This window comes from Balaenoptera acutorostrata, chromosome 8 (genome assembly GCF_949987535.1).
Source record: "Balaenoptera acutorostrata chromosome 8, mBalAcu1.1, whole genome shotgun sequence".
NCBI lineage: Eukaryota > Metazoa > Chordata > Mammalia > Artiodactyla > Balaenopteridae > Balaenoptera > Balaenoptera acutorostrata.
The window spans coordinates 14,348,769-14,372,508 of NC_080071.1; the positions used below are offsets into that span (position 1 = coordinate 14,348,769).

Genomic DNA, 23,740 nt, shown 5'->3' on the forward strand with positions numbered 1-23,740 from the left:
TTCATGCTTTTTTAGATATTAATCTTTTTGTTAAGTATAGTATTTTTTCCCAGTTTGACATTTCTTTTTGCTATAAAAACATTTAACCTTTTATGGTCAAATCTGTCAGTCTTTTCCTTTACTTTTCTAGGTTTTGGAACCTGCTGAGGAAGGCTTTCACCATTTCCAATTGTAAAAGTAGTCTCTATTTTTCCGTAGTATTTTAGTTTTCCTTTTTTCTTTTTTTTTTCCTCTGCTGATTTGTAATTCTTTTAGGGTCCATTTTTGGACTTCATCTATTTTAAAATCTATTCTCATGCTAAATTCATATTTAATTATAATAGCTTTATAGCATATTTTGCTCTTATATGGTTAAGTCCTTTCCTATTATCATTTTCAAAATTTGCTTATTCTTGCATCTTTACTTTCAAATAAATTATAGGATTAATGTATAAATATTTTTAAATTTTACTGGGATTTGATTGGAATTGCCTTGAATTTATGGATTTATTTCTGGTGAAATGACTTCAAGATTCCCTTCCTGAACTATAATGGGTCTCAATACTTACTTAAATCTTTGTCCTTTAGTAAAGATAGTTTTCTACATACAAATATTGTTCATTTCAATCCTAAAGAATTATGTTTTTGTAATATTATGAATGAGATCCAGGGTTTTAAACTAAGAGTTTTAAAGTAGTCTGGTGAATTGTGAACATGATTTGACATTTATCTTCAATGTATATTAATAGGAGATATCTAAGATATGACCAGATTACGTATGTGACATGTGCATACACATATATTTGGGTTGGCCAAGAAGTTCGTTCGGGTTTTTCTGTAAGATGATAGGGAAAAATCCGAACGAACTTTTTGGCCAGCCCAATATATTCTGGAAGAATGGTTGCAAGCCACAGATGTTCTGCTTTAAGATAGTGGGTGGGTCTAATGAGACCAAAATGATGACTTTGCTTTAGGCTTTTTTTTTTTTGGTGTGTTTGTTTTCAATCACCGAATAATGCTTTTTAATTAATGTGAGTTGCTAATGAAGGTTTTCTGATAATTTATTACTGTTAGCATGAGATGTGTAGTAAAAGAGCATTATGTAAAATAGAAGGTTCGGTTAATAAAAAAAAAAAGATCAGAATACTATAATCATTATTGCACATATCAAAAAGTGACAATGACTTAAGTTATTGTTACTTACTCCAGCAGTAGATGGATGAGATGGGATGGAGGATACCGTTGTCTGCTGGGTAGCAACTGAAGATGATCGTTGCTGTGGGAGCTCTGTGGTTTTAGCATGTTTGTAAGCTGAAAAGAAGGGAGAAAATAGTTTATTAGGAGAAAACGTGACTAGACCTCATTTAATCTGTGATTAGCAACTGAGCAGCACTTTTCCCCCTAATTTAAAAAGAATGATTTCCAAGAAAGGAGGAATGAAAATGAAATAGCTAACTGCATGTACCTCTCCACAATTCTAGTCCTCTCATTAGAAGAAAGGATCCAGATGTTTTTTTGTTTTGTTTTTACTCAAAGCATCTCTTAACAGTAACCTCCAGCGAGCTAGCTGGCCGGCCATGGCTGTCAAGGTCAGGGCCATCCACTTGTACCTGGTGAGGTTGCAGAGAAGAAGACGCCCCCGTCGCTGTAGGTGGAGAGGTGGGCACCTTCTGAATGCTCAGACTTCTCCTCGCCGCCGCTGACGCTCAGCGCGCTGGCAGATCGAGACTGCTCCCGGCTCCGGCGCTGAGCTTGTGCTGGGGAGGTAAGATCCATTGGAGAGGGAGCAGAGGCGAAACTTTTTATAGCAGTAATGCCTAATGGTAATTGACTCTCAGTTGGCTTTTGTTTGTTGTCATGCATGCATGGTTTTAAGTAGATTTCTGTGGATTAAACCCTCAAAAACTCTTAGGATACATTTTCCAGATGACAGTTTAATCACCCAAGGTCCCCTATCCGTTAAGTGGTACAGCCAGGCTTCCAATCCCAGAGTCTGTCCTTGACTACTACTCCTTCCCTCTATCCTGCTCATTTTCCGGGCTCACTAAAATGAACAGATAGTAAGGTACACAAATTCCACCTTTCAACTTCTACAGAAAGTGCCTCCTAACTTCCAAATTTATTTAGATACAGTTTCTCTGTGTTTCCGCAATCTGTCTGCAGACCTTTAAAATTGTTCATGTCAGGGTGTAACCACTGATTTACTGGTCTCTCTTCATCAGTGGACTAGAGTATAAATCCTTTGAGATTTATAGGCACTACATATTATTTTACTTTTAACATGAATAGAAGAAGGCATAAAGTCATGTGGCCTGTTTCGTTGAGTGGCTAATCTTCCTTGACATAAAAGAGTTGAGAAAGTTGTTAAAGGTCAATCCATTCTCTTCCCTTTGCTTATGTATTTCTTTTTTTTTCATTATTTCTCCAACAGAAAGATGTACTACCTTTTTTTCTTTAGGAAAAAAAAAATGATAATAATGGGGACTGAGGGGGACTTACCCTTAGGCAGTGAAACAACCTTTCCTAACTTGAACTTGTCTAGAAAATGAGCTTGGCCCACTAGTCAAGGAGGTGTTCTTATGCTGAATGAGTAACTCAGGAAATTGAAAGCCCTGGAGGAGACGAACTTCTGAGCCTAAAAGCCACTGCTGAGCCTAAAAGCCACTGGCGCTAGCCCACTAAATGGTGATGTTTACATCGTAAGCCTTTTGTGGCATCACGTACCATTAATCATGTGTAAGCTTCGGGACTGAATGTTGTCTTCTGCTGGATCATAGTCAAAAACTGAGCCAGGATTTGTACGCCAGACACGTAAACCTGAAAGTGAGATTCAGGATCAGCACAGATGTTCTTGGATGCTTGCGATAATTTGGCGACCAAGGCATGAACCTAAACCACCACAGGCGGATTGAATAACACTCATTGAGCTTAGTTCTAGGAGGGGAACAAAGCATAAAGTAGATTTCAGCTTTGCAAACAGTGAAATGATAGGGGTTTTCTTTCACATCTAATGAAAACACAGATTGAGGTCCTCTGGCCTTTGCTTTGCTCTAGATAATGTCACTTGTGTTCTTCTACCTTCCTTAACTTAACGTTGATTTTTCTCCCCAGGCCCCAATTACCTGTAGTAGTTTCCTGATCCTGGTCATTCCGTTTTTGTTCCATTTCTACCACTTTTCTCTGAATACCTCGGTAGTTAATGTCACTGAAGTCCTGTGTGTTCTTCTTTACTCGTTCAGTGATGGGGTCTGTCACCACTGGTGTGAAGCAACCCTTGTGTTTCTCGAAGTCTTCATGATATTTCACCTGAAATTTCACGAATTCACTTGGTGAAAATAGGATGGTGTGATCATTTCCTTTTTTACGTGTTCCAACAGGCCGCCCACCCAATCTGAGGAATTCCTGACTCACCGTTGAGATGTGGCGTTGGGTCTCCCTCACCCGTCTCATCTCTGGCGTGTCCAAGACATAGGCAGCTTTGCCTTGTATTTGTTTCCGGAAGCTATCAGAATAAAGCACCTGGCAGAGGAGAGACCATGAATGAGGACAGGTTGTGGTACCGTCCTAATTCTGAAGCCTCAAAACCTTTCCAACAGATGGAGGTGAAAGGAGCTGGGGAGGGAAGCTTGAGTCACCTGAAAAGCCCCAGCTAGCCTGTGACTGACAGAGGAACAGTTAGCATGAGGGTGGACAGGCAGGGCTTGAATGAGACAAAGGATTTCTTTTGAGTTTGAGGAGACAGGGCAAAGTATAATTTTGAAAGGAAGCGGAAAAAGTGATCTCTTGAATTTGCTGGGAATTGTAGCACCAGCACATTGGATGATATTTGGAGCTAAACGTGATACTGACATTTGAAAGAACTATCCTTTAAAACAAGTGATCATTTTTTGAAGGATTATGTCCAGATTTCATAAACCAATACGCTAATACAGAAATCAAAGTCTCAAATGAAAAACCCAAAATATCAAAGTCAGAGAGGGCATCCATTTCAGAGTATTAGCTGTTTCATAAAGTATCTTAACAAAGTATTGCTGAAGATTGAGGATGTTAGGAAGTCAATTTGTTACACTTGGTTACATAAGACTACCTCAGAGTAAAGTAAAAGGGAAAACACTGGCAATTAACTTGTTATGTCTTAGTACAATCATTTGGAATTTAAAAGCACAGTTATGTTAATTTTAGTGTGAATTTTCAGTTGAATAAAAAAAATGAACATTTTTATGGTGTTAAAATGTTATTTTCCAAGATGTTGCATTTCTCTCTCTCTTTTCGTTTTAGTGTGTTTTTCAGTTGAATGAGAAAGACACTTTTTTATGATGTTAAAATGTTATTTTCCAAGTTGTTGCACTACTCCTTCTTTAGTCCTAGAAAATACCGAGCTAATGTTTTCTTGGTTGCGCTTAGCTCTCTCCATCTCTGGAGTGACCGGTGTCGGAGTTGCTTTTCTCATATTCTCTTTGTACAATACCTAGAGGAGCCAAGAGAGCATCCAGATATCAGAGAGCAGTAACCCAATTCTGAAAACCATCATCTAGCTGTTGTTATGGCTCAATTATGTCACACTCTATAAAAAACACCTCAAGAAGAGAAAGCCATTAAAATGTTACTGTATAAAGCAAAAAGTGAAGAAAGAATTAAATCAGGTGAGCCGGTGGGGTTGGTATGTCATTTTTAAGTAGGTAAAGAAGAATTTTAAAAGATAAAAGTTTTGGGGAAACTGTGAGATAAATTAGTGGTATAACCATGTTTGCCAGGCTTGTTAAAAGTGTCACCATTTCTTTTTTCCTCTCTCAAATACCGAGCTAACGTTTTCTTGATTGCGTTTGACTCTTTCCATCTCGGGAGTAAAGAGTGCGGGGGTAGCTTTCCCCAGGTTCTCTTTGTATAACACCTGTGAGATACAAAGGTGGACCTGAAAGTCACTAGGAGGCAGTATTCAGGCTATTCAATATAATGCAATTTGGGGGAGAAAACTCCAGGTTTAATCTATTACTATTAGTGAGTACAACTCTCTAGAAGAAAGCTTAAAAAACAGTTAATGGCAACAGTAAATGTATATCATTTAGGGGAGATTCTAAAAAGCTGGCATTTTGTTTGTTTTAACCTGGGATGGAGTTAGGAGCAGGTCAAACGGCAGGGGTTACTTTGCAAAATTAAAAGCACTTTCATTTCTCAAGACAATACCGAGCTAATGTTCTCTTGATTGCGTTTGACTCTCTGCATCTCTGGAGTGACAAGGATTGGGGTGCCTTTCCCCACATTTTCTTTGTACAAAACCTACATGAGTCCAATGGATCCAAAAAGCCAAAAAGAAGAAAAGAATTACAGTTACCAAAAGATTAAACAGAACAGATCATTTGTTAGGAGGCTCAGGGTGCTAAACCATTTGGGCAATAAGGTTAGATGGAAAGAAATACATTTCCAAAACAAGTTGAGGTAGTTACAGCAAGACACACATTTCTAGGTAGGACCCTGCCCTGAAATCCTTACAGCCTGCAAGACAGAACTGCAGTTTTTGTGCCTAGTTCCGGGATTTGGGGCAGGGATGGGAAACTGCCTTCACTCTCCCACTAATCTACGCATGTCAAGCTCCTGACAGGTCATCTCACAGGACTTAGGGGCACGTGCTTGAATAACACTGAGAAGGTGGAGGCTGCTCCCTAAATAGCATAGGGAGACTGGACCCTTTTGCCACACTTGAACTCACATAGACACATCAGGAAAATGTATCCTTGCTATCATCTGTGCTCTGCCTCTTGCTTTAGTTCAGTACATCATCATACGTAGTAAGGAAAAATGTTTTCAGCAATTAGATCACTATCATGGTAAGTCAATAGGAAACATCGTGATAAATTCCCAGCCTCTCTGTCACCTCAGTGTCATTCTTGGGGTCACAGGAGTTTCGGGATATGGCATTCAACAGGAAGAATTCTGTCAAAGAAGTGGTTCTCAAAGTTGAGGTCCCTGGATAGCAAGGTCAGCATCACCTGAGACCTTGCTGGAAATGCAAACTTTCTGGCCCACGCCAGATCTACAGAATGAGAGAGCGTGGGGCTCCCGGTGATTCTGATGCACACTAGTCTCAGGAGCCCTGCGTTCCAGTATCCGAGGAACCTGCAGACAGTGTAGATGCGGAGGGCCGCTGGCGCTTCACTACGTACGCTAATGTCCCCACACAAACCCCAATCCCCCGGCAATCTATAAACGTAAAATAGCACAGAGCGCAGGCTTACAGAAGACGGCTTACTAAAATTAGCAGCTGAAGACCATGATAAATACAGAAGAACAAAGTGAACTAAAATTGGTAAAACAAAAAACAGTTCGAGTGACACTTTCATTTTTAAGTAAATTGACATTCATTTGCCAAAACCACTACTGGATCTTAATTTATGTCGTTATCCCTGAAGGAGAGGATTAGGGGTTATTTTTCCCCAAGGTCTCTTTGTCCAAATCTGGCAGGGTAAATTAGAACCTAAAGTCAGGTGCAAAAACACAACAAAATCACAACTCCAATGCCTAGAAAGAGCCCTGTCACACCTACTACGCCACTCCCCAAATTTCACAAGTACGTAAAACAAAGAGACCTTAGGGGTAATGGATAGAGAGTAAGTTTGGGGAGAGAGGAGCAAAAGGATGATTTGTTGGAAAATCTGTTAGTTTCTGATATTAGAACTTTAAAATATGGATTAAAGCAACCTTATTATGCAGTTAAGTCTAGGAGTAGCTCTAAAGGGAAGGAGGATAAATGTGATTAAGAAATTCACAAAATTTCAGTTGTCTTTGAAAAGTAGGATTAATATGTATTATTTTAAATCATTAAAGAAGTAGTTTCTTTTTTTTTTTTTTCTTGCCAAAGTACCGAGCTAATATTTTCTTGATTGTGTTTGACTCTCTCCATCTCTGGAGTGACAGGTAAAGAGGTTCCCTTGCCCATGTTTTCTTTGTATAACACCTGTGTGATGAGAAAGCATCCAGAAAAACCACCATAAGTAACATTACATTTGTTGTGAGATTTTAAGGGTCAGTTCAACTTCCTTGTTATCAAATGACACAGTAGTCCGAGGAGCCAGGAGTTATATGCTGACAAGATGCCACAAAAAAATTTAATGAGAGCCACTCTTGGGATTAGGAAACTGACTGTATCTGGGGTAGCAGGGCCCTTAGTTGCTGGGGAAAGACTGGAGTTATCCTCCCAAACAGTCACGTGGGGATTTGAGATGGTTAGAACTTGGTTGTGTTGTTATCCAAGCAAACTAAAAGAAAAAAGGTTTCAAAAAATATTTTTTTAAATGCCAGATGGAACAGAAATCAGAATTAACTTGAAAAAAAAAAAAAAAAGAATCCATAGTAGTACCACAGAAATGTGAAAGTATCTCCTTTTGCTAAGTGAGGTATGTTAGAAGCAAAGGAAGGGAAGTGGATTTAAAAGAAGAATAAATGTTAAGAATCAATTTAATTATGAGGTTAAATGGCATCTATTTTCCCTTTCTTTCCAAAATACCGAGCTAAGGTTCTTTTGATTGAGTTTGACTCTCTGCATCTCTGGAGTGATGGAGATTGGGATCCCTGTGCCCAGGTTTTCTTTGTATAGCACCTGTGTGAAAGGAAAGCATCCAGAACAAAAAGAGCAATCAACCACTCTCCCCTTCTTGCAGAGCAGTTGGGAGTAGAAGGACAAAGAGGAAGAGAACAAGTTAGAGGAAGGGAAATACCAGAAGCTTCTAGATCCAACCTGTAGGAGCCTAAACACATCCTTAAAAGCAAGGGAATGCAGGAAGGAGCAGGGAGACTAAGAAATTTGAAAGGAGAATTTTACTGTTTTGTTGAACTAGTCTCTGCATCACTGAGCAAAGGAGAGCACCATGGAAGGGAACGATGAGTTGCGCCCCCCAGCTTGTTGTGAGGTTGGGGAAAAAAAGAAAGGGCAGAGACAGCAGGAGAACCAAGGAAGAGATTTTGATTTGGAAATGTTATTAATAAACAACATAAGGATATTTAGGTTTTATAAACATTGCATATATGAAGATGCATACACACATCTTCTTTTGCTGATTTTCAAAAGAAGTCAAGGTATTTAATTTTTAGTTTAGGTGAACATATTGGGAAGAATTAATTATATTTAAATGGAGAACAGTGACAAAATGCTAAAAAAAAAAAAAACCCTGAAAATATCTATACAAATACCAGTAGAGACCAAGAAAAGTTAGAATAGGAAATGAAGCCAACAGTTTAAATTTATTTGCAGAATAAATTTTTGTAAGCTTTACGTTCAAATGAAAGTTGCCAAAGCAGGATAAGTGGGTGCCTAGAGACTGGGAATGCTATGTTTTTAAAGGTTGGAATATCATATTGAACATTTTTTAAGTGATGTTAATGTTTAACCAAAATGGGGAAACTGATTCATGGGAAATGGCAGCATTAAGTTGCAAACAAGACACAAGACATGTCAAAGTTTTCACTGGGATAAGTTGATTAGGTTTTAAAATATAGCCATTAATCTTTTTAAAAAATGGTTTAAAATTAGTTAAAGGGTCTTTGTTTGTTTGCTTTTTAAATACCGAACTAAAGTTTTCTTGATTGTGTTTGACCCTCTCCATCTCTGGAGTGATGGGAACTGGAATCCCTTTCCCGATGTTTTCTTTATACAACACCTGTACGATACAAGAAAGCATCCAGAAAAAACAAGAGCAGTCAAAAACAGCCCTTTCATCTATCGTGTAAGGAACGTACTATGAAACACAGATGTCAAACAGGAAAGACAAATTCACCAAGTCAATCTGTTTTTTCAAGCACAGATCTGGATGAAAACATGCTCCATATTTCCTTGGCTAAAGTGCCAGTGTATTTGATGTTCAACTTTTAAGCTAACTCATATATTAAATGTTGGTTTTCTGTGTTAGGAATTAAGAAAAAGAAATCAAATTAATTTCATAAAATTACTAAAATGCTTAGTGTACAATAGAAAGGTTATTTTTTAATTAGATGGGCAAATATTTATTTTCCCTACACAGAACATCTGTTTTACAGAATAACAGATATTTTAAACCCTAGGTCAAATCTATGCAATATAGGAAATTGGTCTTTGTTGGGTAAATTCAAGTTATAGAGGTGGTCAAGTCTAAATACATAGCACTGTTTATCTTCCATAGAATCTTAAAGGCTCTATGCACCAGTGGATAAAAATTGCCTAAATGCAACCTATGTAAAAATTAACACAAATGGTTACTTAAAAGAAAGAAATTGTCCAGGATCATCAGGATCATTAATATCTCAAATAGATATGAACAATAATATACTTACTCTAATACAGAAGAAAATGATTTTTAAATAGTTTTGAAAATTAATGTAAACCTTTCCAAAAGAAGGAATAATAATAATAATATAAGCCTATAGGGAAAACAGTGAATATAACATTCCAAAAATAATATTAATTTATACCGAAAATTTAATAAAATCAAAAGGTTGTTAGTGAATAGTAATTAAAAACAAAGAAAAACAAAACAAAACAAAAAGACAGTGGGACCAAAGAAAGTTACTTAATTGTGTGAAAGAATCAAACTTTCAGAAAATATTTAAATGGACAATTAAAAAACATTTTGGAGCAAAACTTGCCCCACCTACCCCCCAGCCCCCAAAAAAAAATCCAGCTAAATTTTCCTAATGACATTTGATTCTCCATCTCAGGCATAAGTAAATCTAAGTTCCTTATATAAAAGTTTCACAGACTATTGAGTAGTATAGAGTTTTTTAGCAACAAAAATATTAATAAAAGAGAAAATAACATTAAATATAGACTCACGATCTAATTTGTATATTTTTTAAAAGATCAGAAGATCTGGATTTCTATTCATGGAATGGCTTGTTTAGAACAAGTATCAAGATAAGATTGCTTTGGGTTCCAATACTGAGTGATTTTCTTTCTTTGTGCTCTGTTTATCCAGATAGGATCTATGTTAAGCTAAACCTTGTCCCCAGCAAGGGCCACTATTTCTACACATGGCCTCAAGTCCTGTGTCTTTTCTTTCAATGCTAACGCAGCTACTTCAAATAAAAATAGTCCCAAGTAAATAAAGCTATAGTGTTTGGGGATTTTGGACATCAATTAACTTCAAAAGTCCCATAAAACATGAAAAGGGAAGGAAAGGAATCAATGAAAAGTTTTAAGGGACTATTATAGGAAGTATAAAATGTTAGAATCAAATGGTGAGTAAAAGATCTGGAAAACAGAAAAATTTAGTTGATGAGATTTTTTTTTTTAAGAAAAATGTGTTAAACTGATTATTTTAAAGGGACTAACAGAAGTTCTGTTTTATAGAAAGGTATTATCATTTTTTTTAATACGAGTTAAAAGAGCTTTCTCCCAAATACCGAGCTAAAGTTCTCCTGGTTGTGCTTGACCCGCTCCATCTCGGGAGTGACAGGGAGAGGAGTCCCCTTGCTCAAGTTCTCTTTGTACAGAATCTGTGTGCACAAAATCAACAATCAAATCAGCCTGGACCCATTGTTTAGGAAGACTTAGCTTTTAAAATAGGTTCTAAAAGTATTTTTGCTTGTTTGTTTTCATAATGACATAAAATTGGCCTAAATAACTTTAAGAACTAGAACAAGTACAGATCACCTTTGGCCGTTTCATCACACCCAGTATGAGGTCTGTCTATAAGAGGCATTAATAGCAACAGAGCTGCCAGGCTGCAGGAGGAGTCAGTCACTTCTATAGGTCTTCTCTCAAAGACAAGGACTAGGCCTTATCAGAGACTACTCAAGTTAACTGAAATTTACATGCCTCATGAGTTGTTGGTAACTCTAAATTAGGGAACCAAAAAAAGGGGGGGGGGGGGTTGGGGGAATAAAATAAATAAGTATTAAAAGCTAAATAAATATTAGCTTTCAATGATCCTGAAACTATTCCAAGGAAAGCTCATTTATCTCTCTTGTGATATACCAAAAATAGCTGAGCCAAGTAAAGCTGTATTTCTGAGTTACTGTGAATTGCTATGTTGTCTTTGGAATGAAAATGTTCAAGAATCACATTCTTTTAAGAAGAGTTGCAAACACAAAATACATCAAACAGAGTCACAATAAATACAAATAAAATTCTAGCTATCATTATCCTTTCGGAGGCATGTTAGATTTTACTTTTGACTTGTGCCACACCAGTTAGAAACACCTACTGTTATTCAAGGGGAATTTGAGGAAGGAAACACTAAGTATTACAGGTTTTTAAGGAACATGATCAATAGCTACGTTTTAGGAAAAACATAGTTAAAATTTCACAGCAGAACTAAAATAAATACTAAATCAGATTTGGGTTGAAAACTGAGGTAATATTTGGTATCATTATTTTCATTATATGAATTTAGTATTTTTACAGGAAGAAAATTATATATTGGTAATGTGTTAAAAATATTATTTTAAATAAAAATTAAGGGATTTAATTTTTTGGCCCCTAAGAAATACCGAGCTAAAGTTCTCTTGATTGCGTTTGACTCTCTCCATCTCTGGAGTGACAGGGGTTGGGGTTCCTTTCCCCAGATTTTCTTTGTACAAAACCTGTGAGATACAAGAAAGTACCCAAAAGACATTCAAAACAAGCACAAAGATTAGGGAAGAGAGAAGATGGGGGGCAGGGGGTGGGTGTGAGGAGGGAATTTTTTAGTGAGTAATATTTTAGTAAGGATAATGCTTTTATTTTTTACTTCACATTTTAAGGATAAACTCTACAATGCTAATTCTGGGCATGAAAAGTTACCACAGAAAGCGTTGAGTTATAGCATATGAGTAGAATGATGACGAATCTTATGTTAATTCTATTTACAGTATTTCAGACCTAAGTGCTCACACTTGTCAGTCGCCAAAAGTGTTAAAATACCATCAGGAAATTGAGTCATTTTGTGTAAGTCCAGATGGTCTTGGTCAGGTGGAACACACATACACACACGGACACACACAAAATTGGTGTTAAGATGTTGCTTTTTAAAAAAGGATGATGGGTTATTCCGGTAATTTTTTAATGGGAAATCAAGTATCTTATTTGATATATTTGTAAATACCGAGCTAAAGTTCTCTTGATTGCGTTTGACTCTCTCAATCTCTGGAGTGACAGGGGTTGGAATGCCTGTTCCCAAGTTTTCTTTGTACAAAACCTGTAGAAGATAATTAGAACATCTTAAAAAGTAAAATGACCACGAATCCTTTGGATTACAGCTATATGCGGGCTATTTGTTGGAAACTCATAAAAGCAATCTAGCCTTCAAACATGACACTCAGGGAATAAGGAAGGAAATGCCACAAATATCTATGTTCTCTCTTCAAAAGTAGTAATTTTACTACCTTGAAGACTGTACTAAATTATGCATTTTCTGTAGTCAACATTTAGTACATTCCTAAAATGCATTAAATAGTGCTAATGAATTTAACAATGAAAAAAGTCTAACCATTTCATAACATCTAGTATTAGTCCCTTGAATATAGTGGGTCCACAATAGATTTGTACTTCAATAAATAGGTGGCTTGGCTTAGATTTTTCTAATCATGTGATCCTCTATTCCTTCACAGTTGTTGAGAATTTTCTGTTTGTTTTGTATTTTCTTCTGAAAATTCCTAGCTGGCCTTTAGTCTGCAGGTACCCTTAATGCAAGGAGACTTAAACAGTTTATTTTTCCAGGAAGAGCATTTTTCTCTGAAATTTTTACTGATGATTGCTGGATCTTGCCAGTTAGTGTTTTTGAACAGGGAAAAGTCCCTATTTGCTCTGGGTAGTGTCAAAGGACTGTAAATGTTAATGAAACAAGTAAGGACCTTCCAGAGCCTCTTAGCTTCTTCCATTCCTCCCTCCCTCCCAATGTTAAGAATTTTCAGCCTAAAGGAAGGGATGAATTCTTTTTAAATGGATGGATTCTATGCTGCACTAGAGCACAGGCTGGGGAGCAACACAGACATCCTAGGGGTTTGTGTCACAGATTAATTCCTAAAATCACTGACAAACTAGTGTTGATATCTTTTCTTTGCTAGGAAACCTTTTGGGATCTTTAAATATCTACCATCTTGGTACAAAGTTGTATTTCTTTACTGGGCAAGGCAACGGAACAGATCGTGGACCACAGAACAAAACAAAATCAGAGAAAGGCAAGAAGTTGCAATCAGAAGCAGCAAAGGAGATGCGGGCTGGTTTTCCTGGATTAGTGGACATGTAATTCTAAATGCAGTCTGTACCACTGGGAGCCAGAGTATAAGCAGGGAATGCGAAGGGAATGAGGTCTAAATAATACAAACGACTAGCAAGAGAAACAGCAACTGTCTTCTCATGGAAATTAAATGAGAGTTCAGGCCTCCAGGGGCCAGGCGGAACTCTGAAACCAAGATCCTCACCTTTTATTCGCCATAAACTATTTCCCAAACTTCACACAATCTTTTGCTAGTAGCCAGCAATTGCTTAGAAACTGCTTCTGGATGGAAGGGCGGCGCGTGTGCGCGCTGGGGGAGGGGGGACGGGGGGGGGGGGTGGGCGGAGACGGGGCTAGCAGGACAGAAGGTCGGGAGAAATGTGTGCTAAACCTGATATTTCAGGTGTGGGAGAATCCCACCTCCGCCAAAACACACACAGCGCACAGGTGCCTGCGATTTCTGTTAGAGAACAGGGTTAAGATATAATATACCCTTGTGGGTAGATGACAGCCAGCGCCTTCAACACGCGCTGTATTTACAAGGAGAGAGCAGAGGATACAGGGCAAGGGAGGGGAGGTGGCTGCGGAGACATTGCTGGGCTGCCTAGGGTCTTCCGGACCGTGGAGAATGCCCTGAGGTATATACATCTATGCGTGTAGACATATTTCTTTTCTATTACTTTTATGTTTATATGTATATGCTTTTGGTTAACTACCTTGAGATCATCCCAATAAACTTATTGCTACAGTCGGCACATTTTACTTGAGAAACTGCAGGTATGATGAGCAATCACGAAGCCTAGTGCCTTGTGCTCCTTGATTACGTAAAGACAGAGCTTCCTCATCTGCTTTTGCAAACCGCACTGCCCCTCACAGGGCAGGGAGGGTTCGCGCCATCCCCGGCCTTAGGAAGCCCAGCAGAAGGGAGACGGGGTGAGACAAGCCAGCCGGCGGGGGGAGGGCTGAGCATGGGGGAGGGGCCGGGGGCGCGTTACCGAGCTGATGTGCTTCTGTGTCTCCTTGACGCGCTTCACTTCAGGCAGGTCTGGGATGGGGGTTCCTTGTCCAACCGCCTCCTTATACTTCACCTGCAGGTGTAAAAGTGGGAACGTGTGCATGCATTTGATTAGTAGCCCCGCGATATGCGAAGTCGCAGTTTAAACAGCACAAAACCTATACTTAGGGGGAAGGGGGCCACATGCTGATACTGGGTCCGTGCCAAGGACACGGACATTTGGGCTCTCTCTGGTCTCTTTGGGGCTGGGGTCCACACTCAGACTGAAGCCCCTTCTCTTCCCTGGGGTCTCCCATGTCTTACAGCCACAGTTCGTTGGCCCAGGATGGACACACTCACATATACACACCCAGGAAGAGCCATTCTCTGACTCTCACAACTGCTACTTTCTTACAGGTGACAAGCAGTCTCTTCTTGACCAAACTTGAGTCAGGCTCCTCAGAACCTTCTTCCTAACTAGGCCTTGACCTTCAGACTTCCCGAGACCATCTCTGCACCTCCCAATTTTAGCCAGAATCCTGCTAAGTCAGTTTAGCCAAAATCCCCCACCCTGGATGTCTCATCATCCTTGATATCTGATCAAATTCCTTAATGCCCTCCCCACCCAGTCCCCCAGGAGAAGTCTGATCACCTTGACCTGCCTCCAGCAAAAATCCTGGTAGGTCGGTTTAGGCAGAATCCCCCATTTACCCCCGATGTTTCTTCTGAGTAATTTTCCATCCACTGATCCTTTCCCCACACCCCACCCTCCCCATCCCCCCATCCCTGTCCATCCATCCCCGCCCCCATAAGTCCCTCCTTTCCCTTGTTGTATTCAGAATCGAGCTCAGCTCTATACTGAGATCTCTTTTCCCCTATATCGCAATTGTCCTGAATAAAAATCTTTTTTGTTGTTGTTGTTTTAACTGCTTAAACTACTGTCCAGCTCTGGTTTGCTTTGACACAGGCCTCTCCATTTTTTATATCTAACCAGCCCTCATGAAAACTGCCTCGGCACTGCATTATGAGATGACCCTTATTTTAGCAACTTAAGCTGCTTCTGGTGACAAAAGTCATGAGTGCAGCTCAGACATCAGTGTAAATCGTCAAAGGCGAGCAGAAAATTTTGAAAGTGAGTCCCCAGTGGCTGTCTTTACCGAGCTAATATGGTCCTGGGTTTGCTTCACTCTCATCATCTCAGGTGTCTTTCCAATCGCCGTTCCTGGTGAGACATCTTCTTTATATAAAACCTGGGCATTCAGAATCGGGACAGTGTTACACAGAAGAAAGGAAAACCCAGCAATTCCTGAAGAAAGACTAGGAAACTTGGCTTCTGTGAAAACAGAAGCCACTAGAGAATGTTCTTAGGCAAGTGCTGGAGTATCTGGTCTGTCTTCTGCATCAGCGTCAATAACTCAAACCATGCATACAGCACACGTCTCAATTGCCAGATCTTGAGGTTTCTTTTAAGATTATCATACTGTATTAATACGTGATGAGAAAAACCAGAAAATGTCGATTAAAAAACCCTCCCATGTGAAACACAAAATCCATTAAAGAAATACAAAGTCAGTCAGTTATTTTGGGAAAGGATAATAAATCACAGTGTCAGAAAGAAATCCGTCTTCTGGAGCAAGACAACACATGTTACTGATCTGGGATTTTAAAAAGTTAAAAAGAAAGAAAAGCTCCTTTGTTAGCAGATTTAAGTTGTTATTTCAAAGGGTCTCTGGGGTGATGATTTTAGAGCAAAGTATGCGGAATTTTAACAAATAACTGCTAGCATTAACTGAGGAGGTTAGATGTTAATTGTCTGAATCAACCTACGGCTAGTATATTTTTAAAGAGGAGACTGATATTATTAGGTTAGCATTAAATGGAAAATAAATAGTAAATATACCGAGCTGAAATTCTTTTGATTTTCTTTAACACGCAGTATTTCTGGCGTGTCTTGAACAACTGTAATTTTTCCTTTATTGTTTTTAAGGTCACACTGGTATTGAAGCTATGAAAAAAGAGCAAACATCTTGGTAAGAGTTCGACATTTTATACATCGTATTGTCCGATATTGTATAAAGGAAGTTAAAACCTTATATTTTTAAAACAATTTCTACGCTACAATAATCATAGTCAGATAGCCAAAGGGAATTTCTTTAATAAGAATTTTGTGAAGAAACTAAATTTTTAAAGCCCTAAAACTAGTTTTTTTTAAAATATATATATATATCTCTTGCCTAGAATTAATTTTGAAAAAGATGTCACCACCAATGGAAGATGGTGATAGTTCATATTCAGTGACAGGAAACCACCAACAAAGTGAGAGATGGGTCTTTCATGCTATGAGTCGGGATTGAGATATAAGGTGAGCCCAGAGGAGACAGGCGCACACAGCTCCCGGGTGGGGGGGGTGGTGTGGAGGGCTGCTGCAGGTAGATATGCAAGCATGTGTGCCCAGAGGCATCCTTCTGGCCCCACCTCATCCCAGGTACCAGTGAGCTGTGTCTTAGATTCAATAACAACTCACAAGGCTGAAGTTCTTTTGGTTCTCCCGGATCCTCTGCATCTCTGGGGTGTCCAAAACGGTCTCATAACATGACATGCACTTCTCTGCATCTTCCTTGTACTTTTTCTGGAAATAGATTCCAAGAAATAAGGATAGGGGATAACACAGGGATATGGGCCAATGGGACCTAAAATAGCCCTTCCTGCTCAGCAGAGGGGAAGTCCTTTATATTTTTTTTGACTATTTAAGGATGTTAGGGAGTTATAAAACAGAGCCCTCTGGGTCAGTGAGTGCCACGCCTTTTCTTTCTAGGAGAACTGAGCCCAGGCCATTAATAGGACCTATTGCCATGGCAAAGCTGGCAGAGGGAGGCCCCTGTGGACTGGTCCACACGAAGGAGGGTGACAGCCCCTGAGGTTCCTGGCAGGGACTTGGGGATGTCTACAGTGAACTGGATGGAGCCAGACTATTCAACAGGCAGGTGGAGAAAAGCAGGAGGGTTAAGAGCCATCAGCAAGGCCTCCTGAATGCCAGTCCTTGGTTGGTGATGAGGATATTTTCACTGAGCTGTGAGCAGGTGTGGTCCAGGCTCCTGGCCAGAGCTCCCAGGGTGGGACCAGGAAATCTACATTCCCAGGTGTTTACGAAGTATAGTCAGGTCAGGCAGCTACTGCTTTAGAACTCACTGATTAGGAGACAAGCAAAAATTCTAATTTGGGGCTACTCAAGTAAATTGCAGATTCCTGATCAGCAGTGAAGATTAAAACAAATGGGGGTATATCCTGGTGTATGAAGGACATCTTACTTTTCTTTATCTCTCTATTTGTAGGAAGATGGAGAGTTACCCATCATAAGAGGAATCAGGGTTAGATTGTGTGGTTAGTGTTGATGACATAATCTCAATCTTGTTAAAAAAAATTGATAATCCAAATGTGGGCAGTCTACTTTGTTTCTTCCAGATTTGCACACAAATTTTACATCCACATTATGAGACTGATTCTTTAATTACGGGTGGTAACTCATGCCTGTCAGAATGGCTATCATCGAAAAGACAAGAGGTAACAAATGCCGGTGAGGATGTGGAGAATAGTGCACTGTTGGTGGGATTGTAAACTGGTTTTGACACTATGAAAAACAGTATAGAGGATCCACAAAAAATTAAAAACAGAACTACCATATGATCCAGAAATTCCACTTCTAGGAATATATCCAAAGGATTTGAAAACACTAACTTGAAAAGATACCCTTAACTTTCATGTTCATAGCAGCATTATTTACAATAGCCAAGACATGGAAACAACCTAAGCATCTATCAGATGATGGATAAAAAAAGTTGTGGTATATATGTACAATGGAATAAAAACTGAGAAAATCCTGCCATTTGCGACAACATGGGTGGACCTTGAGGCCACTACATTAAGTGAGATAAGTCAGACAGAGAAAGACAAATACTGTATGATCTCACATATTTGTGGAATCTAAAATCAAAACAAATGCATAGAAAAGGTGATCAGATTTGTGGTTACCAGAGGCGGGAGATGAGGGTGAGGTGGAACTGGAGAAAGGTGGTCAAAAGTGACAAACTTCCAGTCATAAGATAAATAAGTACTAGAGATGCCATGTACAACACGACGACGAGTACAGTGAACACAGCTCTAACACAGCTCGATGTTACATGTGAAAGGTGTTAAGAGAGTAAATCCTGAGAGTTCACATCACAGGGAAAAATTTTTTTTTTGTTTTGCTTTCTCTTTTTACTGTATCTCTATGAGATGACGGATGCTATCTAAACTTATGGAAGCAATCATTTCACAATAAATATAAGCCAAACCATTACACTGTACACTTTAAACTTATACAGTCATATATGTCAATTTTATCTCAATAAAACTGGAAAAATAAATTTTAAAAAATTATGGGTGGTACCATATAAGAGTTCTTCAGTACCTTAAAATTCCCTCCTTTATTTAAATTCTGATACAGAAATCTCAACTCTAACTCAAACTTGCGTCATAGACGAACCCCTTCTTTTTCACTGGGAAAAATTGTGATTTGAAAGAATCTTCTTTGGTATTAATGGAAAGACTTGTTCTTCATGATTGGGGTCAATAAGTGATATTCTGATGAATGTCCTTACCTGGCTTGAAAGGTTCTTGACTTGTTGGGCATGAATGATCTCCGGAGTATCAACCACAGAAGTAAAATTGGCTTTTTCCATTTCTGCTGATTGCTTATACTTAATCTGCAAAAGGATATCCAATAGTTGGGTAAATGTTTACAATGTGCACATTTGTTGGCTTAGTTTGACTAAGAAGTGATTAATATTTATCCAGAAGGATTCATTCATTTGCTAGCCAACATTTTTTCCCTATTGTGTTAAAGAGTGAGATTCAGAAAGAAAGGTTGAGTCCTAGCTGTTGAAAGGCTAACTATCTAGTTGGGGGCAGGGCAGGGTGGTGTTGGGTAGGGTATGGGAAAGCAGAAGGAGAGAGATAATCAACAGATAGTAAGGCATCAATTGTTTACAGAAGAGCTAGGAGAAGGACAGATGAAAGCAGCCCTGGCAAAGGGCCCCTGATCCTTTCAACAGAATGTATTCCACCATGTGGATATTTAGGGATGCCACTATATGTGTTTAACTGTAACTGATCAACAAGTAAGACAACAGAAGGACAACACTGTGTCCTTGTAATCACAGCTACTTTTTTTGTTGAAAGACTGACATGGAACAGTAACACTGACCTGACTGGCAATATCTGTAGCATTCCTGGCTCTGAGGAAGTCGGGAGTTTCATTGGCCATGGCATTCAGGCCTCTTCCTTTGACTTCCAGCTCCAGGTCTCTCTTATATTCTTTCTATAGTAGCATTAAAAAAAAAAAAAAAAAGTTACTTAACTCATGACTAGGTAATAAATGTGCAGAGTGAATACAGATCCACATAACATGCCACCTCAATTGCTGATGTCACCTTCACCTTTCCCTGTGGCAGGATGGAGTGGTGACAACAGCAGACCACTTTAGGAAACGTCTACTCATGCCAGGCCTCCTTTGGAATGCTTTTTAGCATTCTCTACTTAGAAAATTAAAGTATAAAAGCACATTTTAAATCTGGTTTGGTATGTAAAGGATTATACTTAGGTGCCCACCACTCCAGTGTGGTGCCTTTATTTAAATGGGCACAACAAATGTATCAAGGTTAAATCAAATAATATTAGATAAATAACAGGTTACAATAGCCACTACAGAAACAGACTGTTATAATATCAACACATCCAAAATCGAGATATTTTATTTAATGGTTAATAATAATGTTGAATATGGAATCTGAAATTCAAAAACTCTCTTTTTATTGCTCTCTGGTTTTTTTATGCAACTTGGTTAAGAAGAAGATGCTGGGTTGATTCTGTGCATGCAGTTGGCTGTGTGCCCACCTCATTGAGGATCTGAGTGGCATTCTTTGCTCTTAGCATGTCGGGCGTATCTTCCATTTCACTGAGACCCTTCCCACGGATGCTTTCCTCTAGATCTTTCTTGTACTCTTTCTATGGCACAAAATACAAGCAACAATGCGGACAAGAAAGCCTGGATTATTCCTCTTTGGTGAAGAGCCAAAACAAAACAAAAAATCCTTCTAATTTTAAAGAGTTACAGTTTAGTAAATAAAGATATGAATAAAGGCAGGGTATAAGCTTCATCAGTTACTATTCAATATCAAATAAGAAACTAGAAATTAATAGAATTCTGAGGTAAGCACATTTTATTAGGTATTCAATTAAAAAATTAGAAGAATTAACATGGGTAATAGATTAGGGGGTAGTACCAAACACATGTGAACCCAACTTGAAACCTGAAAAGTTAGGTGGTAGTGAAAATGGTAGAAGGAACATGTTGATGAGTGTCATTAGTGCAATTATTTGGATCAGGAGGGAAAGAAAAGACCAAATAGGCACTACCTCGCTGGCTATTTTGGTTGCATATTTGACATGTAACAAAGCTGGCGTGACCTCCAGGCCAATCAGGTTTCTGCCTTTAATGGACTCTTCATAATCTTTCTTATATTCTTTCTAAAGTGAGTAGGAAGGAAAGACAAGTTAAGAATGTTTATTACAATTTCTTTCTCAATCCTAGGAAGAAAATAATTACATTTTCCTTCTGTGTATGGCCTCTTAACTTGATCTTAGTTCTGCTAATGGTCACACATTTGAAACATGCCTGATTGTTCTGGAAATACTCTGTGTAGAGCAAATGGCCCAAGGAAACTCAGAGGCTGAGAAACTTTGGTGGCCTCTCATTCATCTGTCCGCCTCTGTGATGGGGGCTGGCCCTCTGAGAGTGGAAGGATGGATGTACCACCAAGACTCTCAATCCACTGTCATCTCTCCTGATGACATTTTTCTGAAGGCAACAAAAGATTTTCCTTCTGAATTAGAAGTGACTCAAGGGGGAAAAAAAACAAAAGTACCCCAGAGGAAGGGGAACCTGAGGGCACCAAATGCAAATTTGGCCTTTTTCATAATCATGACTATTATTTTAAGTCACTGAACAGATAAGGTGAATAATGTAGCACAGACAAGTTCTCAGGCTTTGCTCACTGTTGAGAGGAAGGGCCACGACCTCCCCCGTCTCGTCTCCAATCCCTGGATGAGGCTGTCTTACTGGGAGGCTTGGAATAGATGTTGGAACTTGATTTTTGTCATTTTTAATTTTGACAGAATTTTACATTTATAGACAAGTATCAAGAATAGTACAAGGAACTCCCATAGCTGCTTTACCCAGATTCAGCAATTGTTTGAAATCCTTCAAAATTTTTCATTATTTGGCATTCTACACACCAGGAAGCTCCCCAAAATGTTACTCTTATTAAAAACCATTTATCTTTATGGTTGGAGATATACCCATGGAGGGGAGGCAAAAAGAAATCCAAAATAAGCCTGTTTCCCAATGAAAACAGACTTTCTAAGATTCAAAATAAGATTCATTCTTCTCTACTATTGCTTAAAAATTAAAAGAATTATTTTAGATGCCTCTGCTTACATTTCTAAAATAGGAAATATGTCATGTTGACTTGATATTTTGATAAAAATCCTGATTAAAAGAAAAAAGTCTTCCTTTTTGGGACTGGAGGCTTCCTATTAAGAGAAGAGCAATTCAAAGCCAACAGTAGGTCTGCACAGAGAGAACTTTTCATTCAAAGAAAAATTTATGTTATGTTCAAAATAATTTGTTTCAGCGTTAGGAACAGTTTTCTATGTTCTAATTCTATGAAAAGGATAGTTGAAATAAAACATATATGGTAAATGTTTACTATTCAGATCATTTCTTTTTATAATGGAGCCACAGGATTTGTGAGATGGAAAAGATTTTAGTCATCACGTTTTAAAGAGTCCCATCATCCACAACTCTGGGATAACAACAGGCTGGATACTTCTGTGGGTAGAGCTTGTTTTCATCAGCTTGATGGTATATTTGCTGTGTGGTGGGTTTGTGCAGGACTTACCCCACTCTGCATCTGCTGAGACTCTTTGGCAGTGATGTATGTCGGTGTTTCAAAGTCCAACATGGGCTTTCCTCGTTCCTTTTCATACTTTTCTTTGTATTTCACCTAGTTATGAAAAGCTTTATGAGATATGTCTTCTCTGGCCAATTTGTAGACAGACACCAGTTTAGCAATAGTATTTTTAATTGATACATTATGTCCAGTGAGTGGTATCTCATTGCCACTCAAAACAGTTTCCTGTTGTGATTCAGATCCGGTAGCTTTTTGTTTTGGCCTGGTGGGAGAACATCATTACTGTCTGCAAGGCATGGCCAGGATTTGTGTTCAATTCAAGGAGACAAAGGAATCACTGCAGAAGAATCAGCTAAGAGAAGCTTTGAGGCAAGACAGTGCCTGGGGAAACCGCCCATAGATAAGGTTGGCCAAGATTTGATGTGTGTAGATGTGAACATTTTAGCCAGAGCCTCAGCCAATATTTCTGATAAAAATCTCCAGTTTTTCTTTCATAAGAACTTTTATGAGGGACCTGGGGTCTTGATTTAATAGATAATGCATACAGCTTTAATTATATATCAATAACTCAATTGAGGTCATAACTGGTCACATATTCAGTGCTGCCAATATAGATTGGTATAAAAATGAAATCCAGTTGACTAGTTGTTGACTGACTTACTAACAAACCTGTCATTCTCAAAAAGACCCCCAAGGCTATTTTACAAATACAATCTCCTTATCCTCATCACATGTAATCAGGAATGGGGGGAGCCTATAGATATTCCTAATTTACACAGGAGACATTGGAAGGCAGCTATGCTCACCACTATACCACCAACGCCCACTACACAGGAGACACTGAAAGACAGAGAGACAGAAGCCTGTGTCACTCAGCATCTTGATAGCAAAGCCCAATCTCAGCTCTCTTGCTTGTGACAACACATTAAAATAGAGGCCTGGTCAACAGATGAATGGATAAAGAAGATGTGGCACACATATACAATGGAATATTACTCAGCCATAAAAAGGAATGAAACTGAGTTATTTGTAGTGAGGTGGATGGACCTAGAGACTGTCATACAGAGTGAAGTAAGTCAGAAAGAGAAAAACAAATACCGTATGCTAACACACATATATGGAATCTAAAGAAAAAGAAAAGAAAAAAAATGGTCCGAAGAACCTAGGGGCAAGACGGGAATAAAGATGCAGACCTACTAGAGAATGGACTTGAGGATACGGGGAGGGGGAAAGGTAAGCTGGGACAAAGTGAGACAGTGGCATGGACATGTATACACTACCAAACGTAAAATAGATAGCTAGTGGGAAACAGCCACATAGCACAGGGAGATCAGCTCGGTGATTTGTGACCACCTGGAGGGGTGGGATAGGGAGGGTGGGAGGGAGGGAGATTGCAAGAGGGAAGAGATTTGGGGACATATGTATATGTATAACTGATTCACTTTGTTATAAAGCAGAAACTAACACACCATTGTAAAGCCATTATACTCTAATAAAGATGTTAAAAAAAATTAAAAATAAATAAATAAATAAAAGGGATGATGTAGGTATTTTTAAATAAAATAAACACATTTTCAAAAATAAAATAAAAT

The 23,740-nt window shown here is 38.7% G+C and overlaps 1 protein-coding gene across 23 annotated transcripts in view; it reads right to left on the minus strand.

Annotated features, from left to right (window-relative positions):
- NEB (nebulin) overlaps positions 1–23,740 on the minus strand; it is a 215,554-nt gene that overhangs the window by 2,612 nt on the left and 189,202 nt on the right. For 3 of the 23 annotated variants that reach the window (XM_007183057.2, XM_007183058.2, XM_057551796.1), the window contains 23 exons: positions 22,137–22,241; positions 20,593–20,703; positions 20,071–20,181; positions 19,382–19,495; positions 18,777–18,881; positions 16,661–16,765; positions 16,037–16,141; positions 15,294–15,386; positions 14,138–14,230; positions 12,030–12,122; positions 11,437–11,529; positions 10,348–10,440; positions 8,538–8,630; positions 7,481–7,573; positions 6,839–6,931; positions 5,164–5,256; positions 4,778–4,870; positions 4,355–4,447; positions 3,391–3,498; positions 3,102–3,285; positions 2,704–2,796; positions 1,590–1,736; positions 1,184–1,290 (listed from right to left, as the gene is read on the minus strand). In XM_007183057.2, the coding sequence (XP_007183119.2) occupies positions 1,184–1,290; positions 1,590–1,736; positions 2,704–2,796; positions 3,102–3,285; positions 3,391–3,498; positions 4,355–4,447; positions 4,778–4,870; positions 5,164–5,256; positions 6,839–6,931; positions 7,481–7,573; positions 8,538–8,630; positions 10,348–10,440; positions 11,437–11,529; positions 12,030–12,122; positions 14,138–14,230; positions 15,294–15,386; positions 16,037–16,141; positions 16,661–16,765; positions 18,777–18,881; positions 19,382–19,495; positions 20,071–20,181; positions 20,593–20,703; positions 22,137–22,241 (2,418 nt within the window). Of the gene's footprint in view, positions 1–1,183; positions 1,291–1,589; positions 1,797–2,703; positions 2,797–3,101; positions 3,286–3,390; positions 3,499–4,354; positions 4,448–4,777; positions 4,871–5,163; positions 5,257–6,838; positions 6,932–7,480; positions 7,574–8,537; positions 8,631–10,347; positions 10,441–11,436; positions 11,530–12,029; positions 12,123–14,137; positions 14,231–15,293; positions 15,387–16,036; positions 16,142–16,660; positions 16,766–18,776; positions 18,882–19,381; positions 19,496–20,070; positions 20,182–20,592; positions 20,704–22,136; positions 22,242–23,740 lie in introns of all 23 variants that reach the window. The other 20 variants (XM_057551780.1, XM_057551781.1, XM_057551783.1 and 17 more) reach the window with 19 other exon arrangements.